Source organism: Gouania willdenowi, chromosome 21, assembly GCF_900634775.1.
Source record: "Gouania willdenowi chromosome 21, fGouWil2.1, whole genome shotgun sequence".
Lineage (NCBI taxonomy): Eukaryota > Metazoa > Chordata > Actinopteri > Blenniiformes > Gobiesocidae > Gouania > Gouania willdenowi.
In genome coordinates this window covers 5,849,798-5,870,549 of record NC_041064.1, presented here as the reverse complement: position 1 = coordinate 5,870,549, position 20,752 = coordinate 5,849,798, and the positions used below count along the sequence as shown (strand labels likewise).

Here is a 20,752-nt window from a genome sequence, read left to right as displayed (position 1 = left end):
CGATGATTTGTCAATTTCTACGTCATTCTATTCTGCCCTCTTCTGTTTCTTGACCGGATACTTCCGGTTAAAGTCCTTCCGGGTGAGATTCACAAACTTAGGGGTGAGGAGTTTTACACCTCCAACAGATTGAAAACGACGGTATTCGACTAGAAAGGAATACATTAATGGTTGACTTTTTTGGGCGTTAGTTGTGAGGATGTAGATTTCCACAAGGGACAAAAGGAGACAGTTTATTTCACTATTTGGAAGAAAGTAAAGATACGGTAAGCTTTTTTTTTTTTTTTGTGTAACCGCTGTTCTGTTTTAACTGGTTTCCCTGTTCAATGGAGACTAATTCTCGATTGCCTCGTTATTTACATGAAACTAATGCCTAGCTGTACTTTTAGTACTCGTTTAACAACTCTGGAAAACATATTTTAGCTATATACTCTCGTCGTTTTAATTTGTTTGCTAAATTAAACAGCACCACGCAGCACAAACGTGTGCAGCAAAAACAGTTATGTGGGTAAGAACATAAAAACATGTTTGAAAGGTGAAATACATCTACTTTTTAGGGTGTGCTTGTGTTATTCGCAGTTTATCTAGTTGGATTAGATCACTAATTATAATGGACACAAGTTGAAACAGAGCAGAGGTATCGTAAACAAAAAGCTGACCAATGCTAAACTAAATATAATTAATTACCGTTTTAGTCAGTGTTCATTCAAACAATTCAAAAGAGTTTTGAGATGAAAAATACACGCCTTTATATTTGTTCCTCTGTTTTTTTTCTCTTCATAAATATGAAATTAAATAACATTTTATTCCTAATCCTTAAGTTTTTTTCAGCTATACCAGGTTTAAGACCTCAGATTTCAATGTGATAAATACTTACGTTTACCGACTGCAGTTCATTCGTCTTACTTTGCACGCTAATGTGCAGTCATGTTGGAATAGGATATAAGGTCCACAAAATAGGGATTCTGAAACAATCCAAAATCTCTTGTTATGCTGAAGCATTTAGAGTGGTTTTTTTCCAGGACTTGTTGCACCTTGTATCTTCCATTAATTTTCTCCCGCTCATCCATGGTCAGATCATGGGGGCAGCATCCTTATCAGCGAGGCCCAGACTTCCCTCTACACTTTGTCCGACTCTTCCCGGGGGATGTCGAGGCGTTCCCAGGCCAGCGACTGGTCCTAGAGCATTTTAAACTCACAAGGATTCCTTTGCTCTGATAGTCCTCCTTGTTTGGGCGTTGTGAACACGCAAACAAGGTCTAGAGTGGATCAAACAAGTGAATTCTAGAGCAATTGATTCTGCCAGTCTCAAAGCGCTTCTAAGAACAGGAAGTATATTTGACTAAAAACAGAAGTTATATCAGAGATAACATGGAGAGCACGACGTTGTGGTTGGGCAGGAAAACCAAAAACAAAATAGGGCATGCTACGCCAAGTTGTAGCTGTGTGTCCAGCGTGTCCCGGGTCTTCCTGGTTGTCGCCAATCGGCCGGACGTGCCCTGAACACCAGTAAGGCATCCTAATTAGTGCAGCAGATTAGTAAAAAAAAGAAAAATCATTCACTTTGGTATAAAAGCATGAAATTTGGCACAGATACTCTCTAAGGGCCACTATTTTGGAAAAAGGGATTGGCCACTCAAAAATTCAATATTGCTTTTCAAAATGATCTGATCGGGCCAAACGAGGTGTCAGCGGAAAGGTCTGGTCTGCCCGAGTCCGAATTGGTCAATATAACATACCACTGATTTTTGATATTTGTAATTGAATTGCAGTTAGTTGCCATGTAAATTGTTCTTGCAAGTTTAAAAAAAAATGAAATAAATTGTATTTCCTACTATTTTGTACTTTTAAAGGTGACATTTGTAAATTCCTCATATTAAGATGTAAATTGTACCATTTAGTATTGGGATATATATTGTATCTTGACATGCAAATGGTGAATCATATCATCAGATTCATGGCAATGCACAATCCTATTGTGCACTGTCATTATGTTTGACTGAATAAATCAATTTCATTTAATTTGTGTCAATGGATAAAACATTCTTATGTCCTTTACATCCTAAAATAAAGTATAAAACTAACACGTCCAAATGTGTTGTTGCTTACGATGTTGAATAATGAGATTAGTTTCTTGGCTGTTCCAAACTTTGAACAAGTTGTGTAAATTATAACTAGATAAGTTATTGCCATCTGTTTCAGAGTTCCCCTGCAAACATGTTTTGGTGTTGAGCATAATTTTTCGAGCTAATGTGGTTAAAAGGTTTTCTTAAATGAAGTTTTCCAGATGTTTCCACCTGCTGTCTGAGAGTTTTGCTCAATAATGATCAGTTCCAGCTTTCTGAAACAGTTTTTCTCTCCTCAGTCAAAGATGATTGAACCAGAGCTGCTCACCGAGGTCCCTGCAGCCCTGAAGCGTCTGGCCAAGCAGGTCGTGAGAGGTTTTTATGGCGTGGAGCATGCCCTGGCCCTGGACGTGCTGATCCGCAACCCGTGCGTGCGTGAGGAGGACATGCTGGAGCTGCTGAAGTTCGACCGGAAGCAGCTGCGCTCGGTGCTCAACACTCTGAAAGCCGACAAGTTCGTAAAGTGTCGCATGAGAGTGGAGACGGCTCCAGACGGAAAAACTACTCGACACAACTACTACTTCATCAACTACAGGTTTGTAAACTAAACTGTTTGTGCATTCAAACACACACACTATTAGATTTTAATTAATGTGACTTGTTTTGACGTGTGTGTTATTAGGTTGCTGGTTAATGTTGTAAAGTACAAATTAGATCACATGCGACGGCGCATTGAGACGGATGAGCGAGATAACACCAACCGCGCTTCGTTCCGGTGTCCCTGCTGCTCGTCTACCTTCACTGACCTGGAGGCCAACCAGCTTTTTGACCCTATGGCTGGTAAATATCATAAACTGTCTCCTAACACATGGCACGTCATTTATTAAACAAGAACACTCAGAGCGCAAACCTTCACCGAGCGCCAAATCTCCTCTTTTCCAGATATTGACAGTTATCTGGATCAATGATCCTGATCATGGTGCCATGATTATTCACACTTTAAAGCCACATGGGACCCTTGGTCCAATTTTGTGCGGCCCCCAAAGTAAATGGACAAAATTACAGAAAATACAGAAAATAAAAACAAAAATACGCTAAAATATACCAAAAAATACAATATTACAGAAAATACTCAAAGCAGAAACACACAAAACTACTACAAAAATGAACAAAAAGACAACATTAATACACAAAATGACTCCAAATAACACTAAACAACAACAAAATGACTCAAAAAACATATAAAATTACACAAATAGACAAGAACAGCACAAAAAATATTCTGTAAACCCACAGTACTACCAACAGACAAAAAATAGGAAAATTACAATTCAAATACACAATATGACTCCAAAACACATACGTTTTACATTTCATAAAGATCAGTAAAATATTTTTCAAATTTGGCCAATGAAGAGAGATGGGTATTTTTCCGTTTTTGAAACTCATTCAGAATCAGTTTATTGATCTGAATCCCCTGCAAAATTCATGGAATCTTCTATGACGTATGGGCTTGTTTTGGTTAAAATCTTTGGACATAATTCTTCTCACAAATAAACAAACACCAGTAAAACTATCACCTTCTTGGCAGAGGTTAAAAAAAAAAAAACAATTAAAAGTTTTTGTTTCAGTACAAAATAAAGCACTAAAGAGGTGAAGTCATCAGTCAAAAAGCTGTAAATTAAAGCTACTAATTCTTAAATGTGCACGTTTTAGCCCTCATCCTCCAGTCCAGTGTGTTTAAAGGCTCACCTGATGATGGCAGTGTTGACACTTAATGGGAACATCTGTGTTTTAAAAAAAAATAACCAGAGTTTGTTCGCTTGACTGACAAAGGTTATAGGTTTTACATCGTATCACTTTTAAAAGAACAAATACAACAGATGAATACAATTTGATGGAAATGAGCTTTAACCAAAACTAGACTGAGGCAGAATACAGACAAAGGCTGCAGGTGATTAAATCTATTTTTTATTATTACTTTTTGAATGAAATTGTCATTCATTTTTATTCAAACTGGAATAAAATGCTCTAAAAGTCTGAAATAAATGTGAATACATTTCCTCCATTGAGTGGCTAATTTAGAGGGAGTGGAATAAAAATGATTGTGTGTGAGAAGTCGAGTCATACTGTATAATAAGGATATCAGTATTTTTACCATTTTATTTTCTCATTCCAGGAACTAAAACTGAGACTAAATTCAAATGAACAGGAAATGATTAGAATCAAGGCATTAAAATCCAAACTGTGGCTTTTTCAGCTCTTTGTGATGATGACTTTGCTCTGCTCCTTTTCCTCAAAGGTTTAAAAAGTTATTGTGTTGAAGCTTTCAGGTGTTTTAAATGAGTGGATGATTAATAATACAGACCCTTTTCAAAACATTAGAATAATTTCCATAATTCCATTTAAAAAGTTAAGGTTTCATAGAGGAACAGAACATTGCACCCATAAATCATGACTGACTGTGGATATTTCACACTAGACCTCAAGCAGTTTGGGTTCTGTTCCTCACCCGTCTTCCTTCAAACCGTTGGACCTTGAGGCACACTTTACTTTCATCAGAAAAGAGGACCATGGACCACTGGCCAACAGTCCAGTCTTTCTTCTCCTCTTTTTATCTGCAAAAACTGAAAAGTAAATGGTTATTTATTCACAGTATTCTAATTTTTTGAATTCCTGTTTTCATGGGTTTTAGCTGGAAGCCCAAATTATGTAAAAATAAACAAAGTGTTTAAATTGTGGACCCTGAATTTATAATCTATGGAACTTTTTGAATGGAATTATGGAACTTAAACAAATTGAACTCCATGATATTCTAATTTTTTGAAAATGTTCTGTATATTCACTGTTTTTCACACATCGTTCAGTGATGGTTTATAACTCTATTAATATACTGTATTACAGACAGACACACAAAGAAAACTACACATCAACTTCAAGTCCTAATTCAGAATAAATTCTTGTAAATCTATTTTTTTGTTCTCTTCTTGCCTCTTACTCTTCTTTTTTCTTTTTTTCTTATTTTTTCATCTCTTTTTTTCATTCCCTTTTTCATCTTCTTTCCTCCTTTTTTCTCTCCTAGTTTTTTCTCACTTCTTTCTTCAGTTTTTTTCTTTCTTTCCTCATCTTTCTTTTTTCCGTCCTTTCTTTCTCCCTTTTATCTTTCTTTTTTCTTTCTCTATTTCTTTTTTGTCTCTTTTTTTATTTTTTATTTTTTCTTTGCTCTTCTTTTTTCTTTCTATTCTCTCTTTCCTTCTCTCTTTCTCGTAAACTTCTTTTATTAATCAAATGATCAAAGTACACACACACACACACACACACACACTGTTTCCTCTAAACGTTTTGTGAGCCCCACTTTACCTTTCAGGCACGTTTCGCTGCACCTACTGCCAGACGGAGGTGGAGGAGGATGAGTCAGTTTGTCCTGACGCCAGGACACTGGTTGCGCGCTTCAACGAGCAGATCGAGCCCATCTACGTGCTGCTGCGTGAGACCGAGGACGTGAATTTATCCCACGACCTGTTGGAGCCTGAGCCGTGTGAGATACCTGCTCTCAATCAGAGGTTCGTACCACAAACTGATATATTCACACTGGGTTGGAACCGTAGAGCTACAGTTTCAATCTTCTTCTTCTTCTTCTAGTCGTGGACGTTCTGCTCCATCTGGGGCGAGTGGGCAGCACCGTGAAGCCTGGGCCAGTAAAGGCTCGTCCTACGCTGACCTCTACACCCAGAACGTGGTGATCAGCATGGACGAACAGGACCAGCTGCAGAAACAAGCCAATGAGAGCAAAGCACCCAAGGAGCGGCCGGTTTGGTTAACGCAGAGCACGGTGCAGGGAGCCTTCAGCGAACCAGACCTCCTCAAGAACAGTAAGTGGGACGCACCAGAGCAGGTCTACATACTGCTCAGTCCAAACAAATCTAATCAATGTGTTGTTTTTGCTTAAAGCTACTGGAAACCATCATTTCTCAGATATAGACAGAGTGTAAGCCTCATTGATCAGTAAAGCAAAGATAATTTGATCTAAAAAAAGATGCTTAAAAATCTGTTTCTTATTTATTTAGTGTTGGGAATGTGTTGTGCATTGCATTGTGGGATGTGGAGTCCTGTAGACGGATGCATAGAAGTGTTTTTATTTAATTTTTACTGTGATTTCTTGTTTATACACCATACTTAAAGGAAAGGGATTCCCTTGACTCCTTCATTGTTGTATTTTGTTCCCCCGTCATATCACCTCTGTGGCTCGTTCAATTTTAGCTGAGGCAGGGGTTCTCAACCCCATTTGGGGTTGCGCAACAATGGTCCCTTTTTTTGCAAACTTGTCATATTTTAACCTATTTTCATCACTTTTTCTTTCTATATTTTGTGCTCCTTTTAATGCATTTTTGCTACATTATTCCCATTTCTGCCACTTCTCCATTGAATTTAAATACATTTTCTGCACATTTTTTCCACTTTCAAGACATTTTCGGCACTTATAAACCCTTTTCACCACTTTTCCTACATAATGTCACATAAGTTGACCCATTATTCTCACTTTTAACCTCTTTTCACCATATTTCAGCTTATTTTTGCCAGTTTAACCACATTCACGATTTGTCATGCCCGTTATTTGCCAGTTTAAGCTAATTATTCCTACCTTTTGATTTACATAACCCAATTTAACCAATTTCTGTGGTTTTTAAAACCTTTTCCATGATTTTTGGTCACTTTTAACCTTTTTTATTTCTGATTAAAACAATAATTTACATCTTTAAAATGACTATATACTATGGCAGAAATTCTAAAAAAAACTTCTTGGATAACAGTGGATATTATTCAGATGAATAAATAAATGTGGTTATCACAGATTCATAGAACAATGGACCATCATTTTACTGACTTTATGGATGGACCCCAAAAATCTCTCCCCTTTATTCCCCCTTATAGATGACCCTGTCTCCACATGACTGTTCTTTAATGTTCATGTCTGTGTTCAACCAATTTTAACTTTTTACATTTTTTTTTCTAAGCCAATGATCTTTAATTTATTGATCTATGAGGTCTACACTATGGTCTTTAATTTTATGATAAGTCATTTTCTCCAGATACACTTTTTAAGTTTTTGGTTGAAATAGCAGCTGTAAACCTGTAATAACTTCGTCCAATGGAAAAAAACAAACCCTTTTTTTTTTTTAACCAATCATGTCTCCCTGCTCGTTCTCGATCCCTCACGTGCACGAGCTCACACTGAAAGCACGTCACCGATGACGATCACGTTTTATATTGGTAAAGTTTATTGTTTACTTACTGCTGAATGAGACGCGAGACAATAGATGAAGGAATTGTGATTAGCATGTGGGACAAACGGAGATTATAAAATGGACATCTTCATATCATTCCTGTTTAAAACAGTCCACTGTCGCAGTGATCCTCCAACAAGCTTTTCTTACAGCGATGACGTCATTCTGCACCCAAGGGCACGCAGTGATCCGACCTGGCTCGGATCTCCTGAATCATAATTGTGTTATTGTAATAATTAGAGCGCTGGTTAGCTAGCGGGCGGCTCATGAGGAACATCTGTTCCTGTGGAAATGGCATGAATTATGTTGGGAAAACGTCCGGTCCTTCTCCGTCTGTAATGATGCTGAAAATACATTTCCATTTACAGTCATTGCTAATAGTGATGAAGCACTGTTTAAATGTACACACAGCTCTGTAGTGCATGTGCTATTCCTGTGTTTACACTTCTTTAGTCCTGACGACTTGAGTAAGTAGCTGATATTTAGCGACAGGCGATTGACTTTTGGCTCTTATTGGTTCACTTAAAGTTTAAATGAAGGACGTTTCAGATGGAGCTCAGTCGTTAACCTTTTACTTCAACATAAAAGCGTTTGATTCCAAGTGTCATCAACAACAAACCCACAGCTGTCGTGTCTGCTAAAGACTGGATTTTTGTTTGATTTCCATTAGTCTGAGCTCATTTAAGTTCTACTCACAAACGTATAAAGTAACAAGACGAGACGTGTAATCAGTCAGTTTTCGGCTGCTCCGGTCATTGTTGGTTGTGTTTGGTTTATTGAGAACAACAAACTGATTGATAATCATTACAATGGAAAGAGGAGCTCAGTTGATTTTATTTAGTTGCTTTTAAAGTTTTTGTTTTGTGAAAATTATGAAAAAAAACTTCAAATACATTTTTAAAATGATCCTTTTTGCAACGTTCTCACCAAATTCTCATCCACCTGTTAAGCCCCGCCTTCGTTGTGCAACATTACTAGGATTCAGACGTGCACTACTGCATGAAAATGGCAGAAAAATACCAAAAATGACACAAAAAGACAGAAAAACAGACAAAACGACAACTCATATACACAAAATGACTCGTAAAACACATAAAAATGATTTTAGAAAAGTACAAAATATGACAGAAAAATACAGAAAATGAGTTGTTAATTAAAATTGATTCAATTGAACTTTATTTATATAGCGCTAATATAAGTCATCTCAAAGCGCTATCAAAATATAAAATTTGTAATAAAAATGATGAAAAAGTAAACAAAACAACAAGCAAAATATACAAAATTAAACGCATGAAAAACTAGACAAAATGACTCCTAAAACACACAATTATGAAAAAATAGACAAAATGACAACCAAAATACACAAAATTAAGTGCACAAAACAACAACAAAGTATACAAAATGATGCCGGAAACACACTGACGGTAAAATACTCAAAACACAAAATTATTTTAAAAAAAATTACAAAGCAATAACTAAAACACACAAAATGAAACACACAATGACAGAAAAATACACACGATTGCTCAAAAAAAGCACAAAATCACACAACCAAAATACACAAAATTAAACACAGAAAAGTACACAAAATGACAGCAGAAAAACACAATGAAAGAAAAATACATAACAGAAATGCCCAAATCGACTCATTATTAGGATGCAGAGATGCATGTTCTATTATTGTCGTCCACAGGTGTTCAAATGTAAATGTATTAAATTATCAATGTAAATGTATGACATCAAATGTATTATTAGTAGTTTGTAACAAAGAGAGTAAATATATTCACAGCTGAATGAGAAGTATTAAATATAATCAGTGTTTATGGTGTTGCTTTAGGAGAGGACGCTGTACCAGGAGCTCAGGATGGAGCATCAGCCCACGGAGTCACGCCGGCTGATGAAAACGAAGAAGTGATGCGAGCGTTGCTCATCCATGAGAAGAGGGCGGTCGCAGGCGGGGGTAGCGCCAGCGGTGCTAGTGCCACCGCCGCCAAGGGTTTGTCGTCCTCCGTGGCTAACGCTAGCGACTCAGAGAGCGACACCAGCGAGTCAGACGACGACCCCCCCTCAGGACCACCTCCTGTCTCAGACGCTCAGCGTCAGCAGGAAGACGACGATGAGGAGGACGACGAGTTCGAGGAGGTGGGGGATGAGCCGATGGTTATGGTGGGGGGTCGACCCTTCTCGTACAGAGAGGTGAGCCAGAGGCCGGAGCTGGTGGAGCAGATGTCTGCACAGGAGAAAGATGCCTACATAGAAATGGGACAAAACCTGTTCCAGGACATGTACTACTGAGGACCACCCACCCATTCATTCATCATTCTGCTGTAATACGACCAGTTCAGGGTAAAGGCATCCACACATTTTCATTATGAAGTATTTCCTCATCCTATCAGCCCCTCCCACCAATAGTATTTCATGTTCAGTATTTGGAAACATAATTAAATAATTTGGAAGGTGCAGGTGCTGATGTTTTGTTTCATTTTTTCATCACTTCATATGAAAGCTGTGTGGGATAAACTGATGCTGAATATCTAAGAGTTTTTAATGTACTGGTCTGTGGTCCACATGTGGGCCCCTCAGTCCAATTTTGTGCGGCCCTTGAAACAAATACACAGTAAGACTCCAAAATGACAGAAAAAATGACACCTGAAATACAGATAATTACTTGAAACACACAATGTTATACAGAAAATTACAAAAAAACAGACAAAATGAAACATGCAAAACAACAGAAAAGTACACAAAATGACACCGGAAACACACAACGACAGAAAAATACACAATTATTCAAAAAACAGACAAAATTACAACTAAAATATACAAAATTACTCCAAAATGCTCAAAATGATGAAAAAATGACAAAACAACTAAAATACACAAAATTAAACACATGAAACAACAGAAAAGCACACAAAACAACAAATATATATACAAAATGACAGTACACGGACAAAACGACAAAAAATACTCCAAAAACATACAAATTGACATGAAAACACTCAAAATTATACCAAGCACACAATGACAATATATAAAATGACTAAAAACACACAGAATGACAGAAAAAATACACAAAATGACTCCAAAAACACACAAAATGACAGAAAAATACACAAAATAACAGATATCCCCAAATCGACTCCAAAATAAACATAAAATCTCTGACCATTTCTAAATGCTGACATATTGATAATGTGGTCATTGGATCAGACAATCCTGTGATTAACTGATAACATTTGCACATACTAATCCATGCCCTTGTTTCTCTTATTAATAACATTTTCACATTTTAAAAACAAAGTCAAACCCTTAGCTTTACGTGCTACTCGCTAACCTTCACAGGTGTTTCTTCTCTATCAGTTCATTTTCCACCTCCATAGATGCACTCCTGTCTGCAGAAGTTTCAGTGTTTGTTATAAAAAGCAACAGTGAGGTTTAGAACCATCTGGAGCAAAAGGAAGCCAATGCTACTTCTCTGAGTGCTGAGAACTTCCTCCATCAGTAATCACGCTATTGATTTCTTTATCACCGCTCACTCTCACTTGTAGTTTCTTTGTGTTGCTGGTTGAAGAAATACTCTGCAGTGCTTGGTTAAAACAGAAACAACAAAATACACACATTATTACCAGGTGTTTAACCCACAACTAGAAAAGAGACTAAGTTCAATTTAAGGTCAAGAAGTTTCAGGTTATTAGTTTTAGTTTGTTCTGAGGTTGGTTCAGCCAATGAAAGCAACGTTATGTATGAGTTTGTTACAGTGTAAAAAATGAGCTTATTTTTATATACTATTAAACATTTGAACAACTACTAAACATGCAATGTTTCCCTCTAAATCAGTTATGGGCCACATTTCGGCCCCCAGCCCAGTTTTGACAACACAGATACACAAAATTAGGCGAAAAAACAAACAGAATGACGACAAAAATACAGAAACATTGGAAAAACAGGAAGCGACTTCAAAAACATATCAAATGACAACAGTTAATACACAAACCAACCATAAGAATACACAATGGGACGGCAAAAATACACAAAATGACTCCAAAAACATAAAAAAAAACAACCAAAATACACACAACAATAATGGGGATACACAATAACAATAAGAATATACGTCACAACAAAAATACACAAAATGACAACACACATACAGAAAACAACAATAAGAATACACAAAATGAAAACAAACACAATAACAAGAAAAATACACCAAATTAAAACAAAATAATAATAAAAAAAACACAAATTTAGCCAAAAAATACACATGTCAGCAAACATACAGAAATCACAAAACCACTACAGAAACATTTACAAAATGACAACATAAATACACAAAACAATAAGAATACACAACGTGACAACAAAATGACTCAAAAAACAAACAGAATGACAGCAACACTACAGTAAAGTACAGAAAAACACAAAATGACTCCTAAAAATAAAACATGACAAAAATACACAAAACAGTAAGAATAAATGACAACAAAAATAATCAAATTGCTAACAAAAATACACAAAATTCCAACATAAATACACAAAATTACAACATGAATACACAAAACAATAAAAATACACAAAAAGACTACAAAAACAAATCAAATCCTTTGTTCCTGTGTTAATGTTCAAATTTGTCATTATTCTAAATTCTGACATGGATATTGATCAGACAATCACGGTTTTGTGGCCTTCACTTTGATCTAAGCCCATTTCTGCTTTAAAATACTAAACACAAACTAGATTTAGTGTTTTTATGCGCTTATACCCTCTGCTCACATTTCCTCAAACTCAAACTATGAAAGCAAACACTCTGTTCATTTTATAGAAGACTAAAGGTATCCTTTGTTTATCGTCTGCGTTGTCCTGTCCATCTTGCTGAGGGAGAACTATATGTCTACAATTGTCCCTTAAATAGATGCAGGTGAAATGTCACGCCCTACAGAGAGGCCTGGTGCGGTGCTACAGCCCTTACAAGCCCAAACACTGCTTTAAAGTTGGAGGATAGACACCTGCAGGGCAGAGCCTCAAAGGTCGGCAGGACCTGGCCTCATTAAAACAGCCTCCGCCCCTCAGGACGGCTCAATTAAAAACCTCACCCCACGTGGCTCCATTGATCCGCCATGGCATAGCCTGAGTGTGGGGTCGCCGGGAGGGTGAACACAACCCTGCAGGGAATCAACAAAGCTGGAGAAAAAAACAGCCTTGAAGAGCAAACCTGTGAGTCTTATTAGCGTGTTTTAACAGGTTTAAACAGGGGAAAAACAATTGTTTAATTACCAAATTAATAATATCCAATGGTCGCTATTGTTTCTCTTTTGGCTTTAAGTAACCTGAAATATTAGACAGCGCAGATGTGATTAACGTGAATAAAAGAGAATAATTTAGCACAGGAGGAAATTATGGTCGACATCAAGGGAGCGCGCGACATTTCACTCGGGCAGGATGCAGATGATCATCGCTCATTACAACCTGCAACAATCTGTCACGAGCGATTACATGAGAACGGATTGATCCAAGACGTCTGTGTGCCACTCATCATCCAATAAAAGTCAGAAGATTAATGACTTCATGATCGATCCACGCTGGTCTGTCTGTAGTTCAGCCTTTTCCATATTCACTTTAAACTCAATATTTTCAATCTATCCATAGAAGCGAAGGAGGATGTACCTTCACCTCAACCCTGACTTGTGACTTCCAACATCTGCACTATTGGAAAAAGTCTGATGTACAAATTTTTCACCTCATGTCAACAAAAACACTCAAAATATATAGATTTTCAGACAAAGCTAAATCATGGAGAAACTATTATACGCTATATTTTATGTCAACTTTTATGGTGACGGAAGCGGATTAGGGCCAATTTTGTTGGAGGAAATTATTTTAGGCAAATCATAAAAAAAAGTTGAAATTTCAAGATTAAAGTCGAAATTTCCAAAATAAACTCAAAATATTGTGATAAAAGTTGGTTTTCTAATATCTATGGAAGCTGACGAGGGCCAATTCAACACATGACAACAAACAGCAGATCATGGCCGTCTACAAAATGAATGCGTTAAACTATACTTTAAATTTATGTTTAATAACAAAGAGATTCTTTTGTTTTGAGCGTTCATCGTTGTAATATTATGAAGGACTTTGAAGAGAAATATTGGCAAAAACTAAATCTGTTCAGAAGGAAAAAACAGTGAAGTTTGTTAGGGGCGGAGCATTCAGTCCGTCTGTGGCTATTGAAGAGCTACGGAAACACATTAGGGCCAGTTTTGATGGAGACTGTTGTCATATGATAAATTGGCCCTAGTCAGCTTCCATAGATTTGACTTTAATAGCAAATCTTCTACTTTTATCACAATATAGTATTTTGAGGGTTTCTTTCTCTGAAAATTTGACTTTAATCTTGTTTTTTCAAGTTACTTTACAAATTTTAACTTTATTTTAAAAATTTGAACGTCAATCTCGACATTATTGAAGCCCAAAAGAGTCATAATTAAAAATAAATAAAAACAACATTTTGAAATTAATATCATTTTGATAACTAACAGACAAATATATTGTTGCCATTAAATTGTTAAATAAGGTAATATTATTATGAAATACGTTTTATTATTCTTCTTTTGGGCTTCCATACGACATATGAAATTTATTCTCAAAATTTCGATTTTCTTTCTTGATTTGCCCCCCCAAAAAATTATCCATCAAAATTGTCCCTAATTATAGACAGCTAGTGACAATAACGAGACTATGACTCGTTGAAAAAATACATGTGAACAAAAACTGTAACAAAATATATTGATATTTTCCAGAACTAATAACAAAAAAAAAACCTAAACTAAGATTCTTTTTTTGGAAATTATCCAATCAAACCTAGAAAAACTGTATTTCTCAAAGAAAAATGTATGTGAACATGCATTAACTGAACCCTTCAGAGCCAATATTATTAACATAGTAAACTGTATTAATAATGACTAACAGCAGGGGGCACTGTGTGTAAATGGAAATATTTTAATACAATTTGGCCAATTAATCAATAATAGCAGGTGTGTCCTTAGTATTCTGTATGTAAAATCTGTAAAATCTGATTAAATCTGTTCTATATAATGTTGATAATAAAGTACAGGGAAAACAATAGTGAGGATGCTCTACATCAGTGGTTCCCAAACGTTCAGACATTTCACCTGAAGCCATGTACCCCCTACTCCTGCACACTTAAAAAACATAATACTGTAATGCCATATACAATGTAACCCTACAGTGAATTGTACCTATCCTTTTGAGGGATAATATATAATCAGAATAACTAGAATATTTGCATTTCCTGAAGAAAAGGCAAGTGAAGATGTGGGCGCTGGCTCACGTTTACAGCATTAGCTTATCATTGGCATTAGCATTACCTAGAATTAGCTTAGCAATAGCATTAACCTAGCATCAACATTAAAATTAGCAAAGCAATAGAATTAGCCTAGCATTAACATTAGCCTAGCATTAATACTGACCTAGAATTAGCTTAGCAATAGCATTAACCTAGCATCAACATTAAAATTAGCAAAGCAATAAAATTAGCCTAGCATTAACATTAGCCTAGCATTTATACTGACCTAGAATTAGCTTTAACATAGCATTATCAGTATGAAAACAAACAAGTTTTCACTTCCAGTTATAAATTACACATAACGTATGGAAGGCGTCAACAATATCTAAGCAATAAGTGACAGACACATAAATGTCATTTTATTTATTTATTTTTTCGACCAATTTTTATTTATTTTGGGGAGATTTTGTGGAATAATTTGAGTAAAAATTGCAGGTTTTTTAAAAAAAAATGTAGAGTTCTTTCAACAACAATTTACAACTGAACAATTTTCTAATTTACACAATGATTCATGTTTTCTGTCATTTCCGCTTTCTCCAGTGATTCGGAGGCTCTGATTGGCCGGATTTGGCCCCTGGGCCTTGTGTTAGACACATGTGATGTAGTTCATCCTCAGACCTCCTCTCTCCTCCTCTTTATCGTATTGTTTTTCCTAAACACTTCCCTTTCTTACACAAACATGCTTAGCCAATCAAGTGATCCAAACTCTATTCCTGTATTGGATTATTCCCTTTTTGTTGTAAATACGAAGCACTTTTCAGTGTGTGTTTACCAGAGTGTCCATGGTGACACAAGCTGTTATCTGTCACTTCCTGCCTGTGGCTTGTCTGCCATGCTTTATCTGTGGCCGTCAATGTTGATCTTTGATTGAACAAACTGCTTTTATCCAAGCTGTCCACTCTCTGTGTCTGCTCTCGTTCACATGTTGCCAATCTGCAGCTTTACCGTTGTCGGTTTTTATTTGAAGCGTAACCCATGGAGTGTGACGTGGCCTTGTAGGTTTTTCAAAGCTGCTCTTTGAATAACAAATGTAACGTACGTAGATACCTGGCATCGTAATGTATTGACAGAATCTCACTCTTATCTGTAGTATTTGTTTAAACATGTTAATGTGTCAGTGACATCAGTTTGTGTAGCCAGAGTAAAATAGTTCAATAAAACAGTAGCATTTTTTCAGAAATGTTTGGAAGGTTTTTTTTTAAAAAAAAAAAACAAAAACAAAAAAAAACAAGCAAAGCAAAGCACAATAAAAGGCTGGAAATATGTCATTTGTTTGATTTGATGCAGACTATTTCAATGTATAGTACCATATCTCTTTTTATATCACTTTAAAGCAGTCACTTCTTCCCCACCCTGACTCCCTCTTCCCTGTTCTCTTCCTCTTCACCTAGGTGTAACACCGCCCTCTCTTTTTATATCCTCCCTTTAATAAAGTTTGTCTTACCCTTCCTTATGGAGGGCTGATGATGGTCACAATTATGCAATAAAATAAATGCATGAATTTAATTGCAATAATAAAACATGCTGTCGTGAAAAGACAAAAAAAAAAAAAAGAATAGTTCCATATTTCCCAGGGTATAAGTCGCTACTTTTTTCCATTTAAAATTGAGCCAGCGACTTATACAACAGAGTGACCTATTCATACATTTTTTAAGCCAGTCATTTTGTGTGAAAGTGAAAGCATATTGACTACTCACTTTGCTGTAAACCACTGAAAGCATGTTTACATTGCAGACGATTAGCGTCTGGCTAGCATCCGGTTATCTGAGAAAATGACCATAAAAATGTGTAATTGAACTGATGAGGCTCAGAGGTGGAGAATATCTGCCTCCACAGGATGGGTTCAGTGGACAGAACGAGGAGAACAGAAGAGACAGAGAGAAAGAAAGAACATCAGAGTATCACAGACAGGAAAAAGAGAGAGAAAATGGTGGGGAGAAAGCACAGACTGCAGAAAAACATGATAGTGTTGACAGGTCTGCCTGCATGGAAACATTTGTTGGTAGACTGTGTATAAGGAGAGAAGAGAGAGGTTTAAAAATAATTCTCTCAACCTGAACCCTCTCTAGCTCAGTGGTTCTCAACCTTTTTGGCCTACGACCCCCAAAAAAGGTTCCACAGACAGAGGAACCCCCACTGGTACAGTGGTTGAACATTGAAGAACAGGGCCATCTATAAGGGGGAATAAAGGGGAGAGATTTTTGGGGTCCATCCATAAAGTGAGTAAAATGATGGTCCATTTTCTATGAATCTGTGAGAACCATATGTACTATATTTATTTATTCATCTGAATAATATCCACTGTTATTCAGGAAGTTTATTATTATTTGCACCATAGTATATAGTCATCTTAAATATGTAAATCATTGTTTTAATCACAAATAAAATGGGTTAAAAGTGACCAAAAATGGTGGAAAAAGTGGTGAAATGGGTATTTAAAAACCACAGAATTTGATTACAAGATACAAATCAGAGTGGTCAAAAACTGACAGAAGACATGGTAAAAAGGGTTCAAAGTGTCAATATTGGCTAAAAAAGTGGCATAAATGGGGGGAGGTGGCATTGCAATGTAATTTAAAAACAAACTGGCAAAAAAAATGGGCATGGCAAATCGTGAATGTGGTTAAATTGGCAAAAACTAAGCATGAAATATGGTGAAAAGAGGTTAAAAGTGACAATAATGGGTCAACATATGCAACATTAGGATGGAAAAGTGGTGGAATGGGTTTAAAAGTGCCAAAAATGTTTTAAAAGTGGTAAAAAAAATATTCAGAAAAGGCGTTGACATTTGATGGAGAAGTGGCAGAAATGGGAGTAATGTAGCAAAAATGTAATGTGATGAAAATAGGTTAAAATATGGCAAGTTTGGTGTAGTTGCAGAAAAAGGGTAAAAAAAAAAAAGAAGGAAAAATGGGCTGAAATTGTTCAGAAAATATTTCTTGAAGGCATCTCGGCGACCACCTCCCAGTGTCTCGCGACCCCAAATGGGGTCCTGAATTCAAGGATGAGAAGCCCTGCTATAGCTGACCCAGAGAGGTATAGGGGGCGGAGCAATGATAATTGAGAACACACCTGTGAGCTAGAGGAGGGTAAAGATCAAACAGGAAGACAGCATGGAAAACAGAGTGGAACGTGAGAGTGAGACCACATGGTGTAAGGAGAGCTAAAACCAACAAATGTTTGAAATGCAAACAAAGATTGCAACTTCTAGTCCCTAAGAACTGTCTGGAGTGAATGAATAATTCATAATAATAATTTAATGAGGACTGCTGATCTAGAGAGTGGACTGAAATCATCTACGTCGTCGTAAATCTGCTGGAAGCTGAATTATTTACTTCACCTGCACAGTTGACGAATTCTAAATCTACTGTAAGTAAAACTCAAATCTACTCTCCTACAATCTCAGGCTGGTCCTGCCCCTCTGCTAACTATACCTGGACATTTCAGCTCCTCCACCTCACACCTAAACTCATTCATTCACTCACTCCTCTGGAATGAACTGAACTGTTACTCAAATCATAGACATAGCCTGAGCTTTTATTTTGGTACTTCCAGTGAATTTGCATATTGGCTAAATATTTAGTTTCACCCTTGACATTTAGATTTAGATTTAACATTTAAGATATGCATTTAACATTTTGATTTTAACATTTAATATTTAGATTTAGCATTTAGATTTAGATGGAACATTGACATTATATTCTCATGAGAAAAGTAAATCACAAATTTCACAAATATTGCTGTAATTCTTGTCAAGATAAACATAAAAAGAATTAACATGTGTTTTTTAAACCCAGTGTCTATTGATATGGTCTAAGGTGCCTGACTCAAGAATCTGTTGCCGTGGGTTCAAATCCTGCTTTTGTCGTATATATTTTTTTCATTTTTACATATTTAACATGCCAAATTCCACCTTTAAAAATACATATACGAAAAAAAAATAAACATTTGAGGGTATTTCCTGGGTTAGGGATAGGGCTAAAATAAAAGGGTTAGTGGGGTTTTTTTTTTTTCGATCATTATTCAAAAAGAACTTGCTGGAATCTCCACAATATTTGCAAATTCCCTCAAACTATTTGACTTAATTTCTCCAAATTAGATAAAAATGTATCACAAAATCAAAGGAATTTCAATGAGATTCCACAGGGACTGATATCTGTCTCTTATTGCTTATAATATTTATGCCTTTCATACTTTCTATCACATTTAAGTAATTGGTAGAGAGAGTTTTTTGAGCTGCAGTGTAGATTTTTGCACTTTGAGTTGCCATGAGACGCTCCCTTCTTTAATGAGTAGTAAAACTCATTTTGCAGATATAGCTAGAATGAGGAAATGCCACGGGGTCCTTCAACTCATCGTGACTCCAGCTTTTCTTTCCCACTAAAGGTTTCTGTTTGCTTGGGGGTTGATCTATAACGGCTCGAGAACAGCTTGTTTGGTAGGAATATACCATCTGCACTTTGCATTCTCTCCCAGAGAAATGTCAAAGAAATTTTTAGCAGCTGTAACAATGAGATTAAACTTTAAACTCAGCCGTTACTCATCTGTTTCTTTTGCTTATAGTAATGAATCTCGGACATCGTGCGTGCATCTACTCACTCATTTGTATGGAAATGAATAGTCCTCAAAGGAAAGGTTTCACCTCGCGGGCTTTTCCTCCATCACCTCGATTCAATTAACAGAGCTTATGCAGATGGAGATAAAAGCTTCTTTGGAAACTATTTCTGGACTAATTATTTGTGCATTGACTTCTCTGTTGCACCTTTTGCTAAACCACCCAGCAGGTATTCAATCTGATAAGGACGAGAACTAGTCCGACGCACCTTTAAATATTGCAATGAGACCTTCTTTTTAGATACAATTCAAAAGATTAACCACTTTTTCATTCACTTACTTATCCTTCTATTTATTCTGAAGCGTGGCAAAGTTGTCAGAAACAAATACATGAGTATCGTTATAATAGAGTGAAGTTACTCTAATAGCATCAGAGAGACAGAGTCAGATGTTTTGCTTTGCTTGAATCAATTTTATCAACAGATTTTGAATGAACAGAACATGAATCGAGAAGAATATCAAGTCGATAGAAAAACAAGCACTCATCTGATACGCAGCCGTGGTCTGGAGTAGACACCGTTCCTAAATGCATATTGTCCCACACCAACAGGTCCAGGGTTGGCTGACTCCAGCCTGGATTGTAGTTTTTACTTAGCGTTTTATCCAGTAGTTGTTTTCTAGGGTTTCTCCTCCCTTTGGCGAGGACCACGTGTCGTCTTTTGTGATGTTACGGAAGACATTTAATAATAATGGCTTGGATTTATAGAGTGCTTTTTCTGAGGAGATGTTTACACAAACCCTTATTCATTCACACCTGTCACTCACATCAGTCATACCAGTTGTGGTAAGCTACAATGAAGCCACAGCTGCCCTGGGGCATACTGACAGAAGCTTGGCTGCCATTTTGCACCTCTGACCACCACCAACATTCATACACCTTTCATACGAGGCAATGTGGGTAAAGGGCCTTTCCACAACGACAATGACTTGGATAGAGCGGGATTCGAACCCACAATCCTTTGGTTTCTGGACGATATTTAACATTAGTCTTTAATTAGAAGGCTTCATATTTAGAAATCAAACGATCAGTTATTACAGTTAATCAAAGATGATATTTACTGCTGATTAAAGCAATACAGATTATTATTGATTGATTTGTCAGTGAGGGATCTAAGGTGTGTTATTTGATTTATTTGGTATATGTATACGAGTTGTGTTTAGTATTTGAAACAGAAACCAGACCTTGTTTTTGTTATTTTCTTTTTAATTTGGTACTTGGTTTCAAAGTGTCTTTAGTGATAAACTCAGTTGTTATATTTGACTTGTCTCGTCACGTACGAGACAAGTCAAATATAACAACTGTTATATATATAAAGCTTGTTTGGCTCGTTTGATATGGTTGAAACTTTTTGTCCTTGTTTTAGAAAATAGGCCTCAAAAAAGTGACTTGACCTGTTTGAACTATTTTATATATAATATAT

At 36.4% G+C, this 20,752-nt stretch overlaps 1 protein-coding gene across 1 annotated transcript; it reads left to right on the top strand.

Annotated features, from left to right (window-relative positions):
- The first annotated feature begins 72 nt into the window (after nt 1–72).
- On the top strand, nt 73–9,811 carry gtf2e1 (general transcription factor IIE, polypeptide 1, alpha). Its single transcript, XM_028435154.1, has 6 exons — nt 73–266; nt 2,366–2,661; nt 2,749–2,906; nt 5,434–5,629; nt 5,709–5,938; nt 9,189–9,811. Exons 2-6 carry the CDS (start codon nt 2,372–2,374, stop codon nt 9,644–9,646), a joined length of 1,332 nt encoding a protein of 443 aa, XP_028290955.1. The 5' UTR covers nt 73–266; nt 2,366–2,371; the 3' UTR covers nt 9,647–9,811.
- Nucleotides 9,812–20,752: the final 10,941 nt, after the last annotated feature.

Bases quoted from the DNA above. Each gene is read 5' to 3' on its own strand.
- gtf2e1 (XM_028435154.1), top strand. From the start codon at position 2,372: ATGATTGAACCAGAGCTGCTCACCGAGGTCCCTGCAGCCCTGAAGCGT. The intron at 2,907-5,433 runs GTAAATATCATA...TTTACCTTTCAG, and splicing joins GCTTTTTGACCCTATGGCTG to GCACGTTTCGCTGCACCTAC. The intron at 5,939-9,188 runs GTAAGTGGGACG...GTGTTGCTTTAG, and splicing joins ACCAGACCTCCTCAAGAACA to GAGAGGACGCTGTACCAGGA.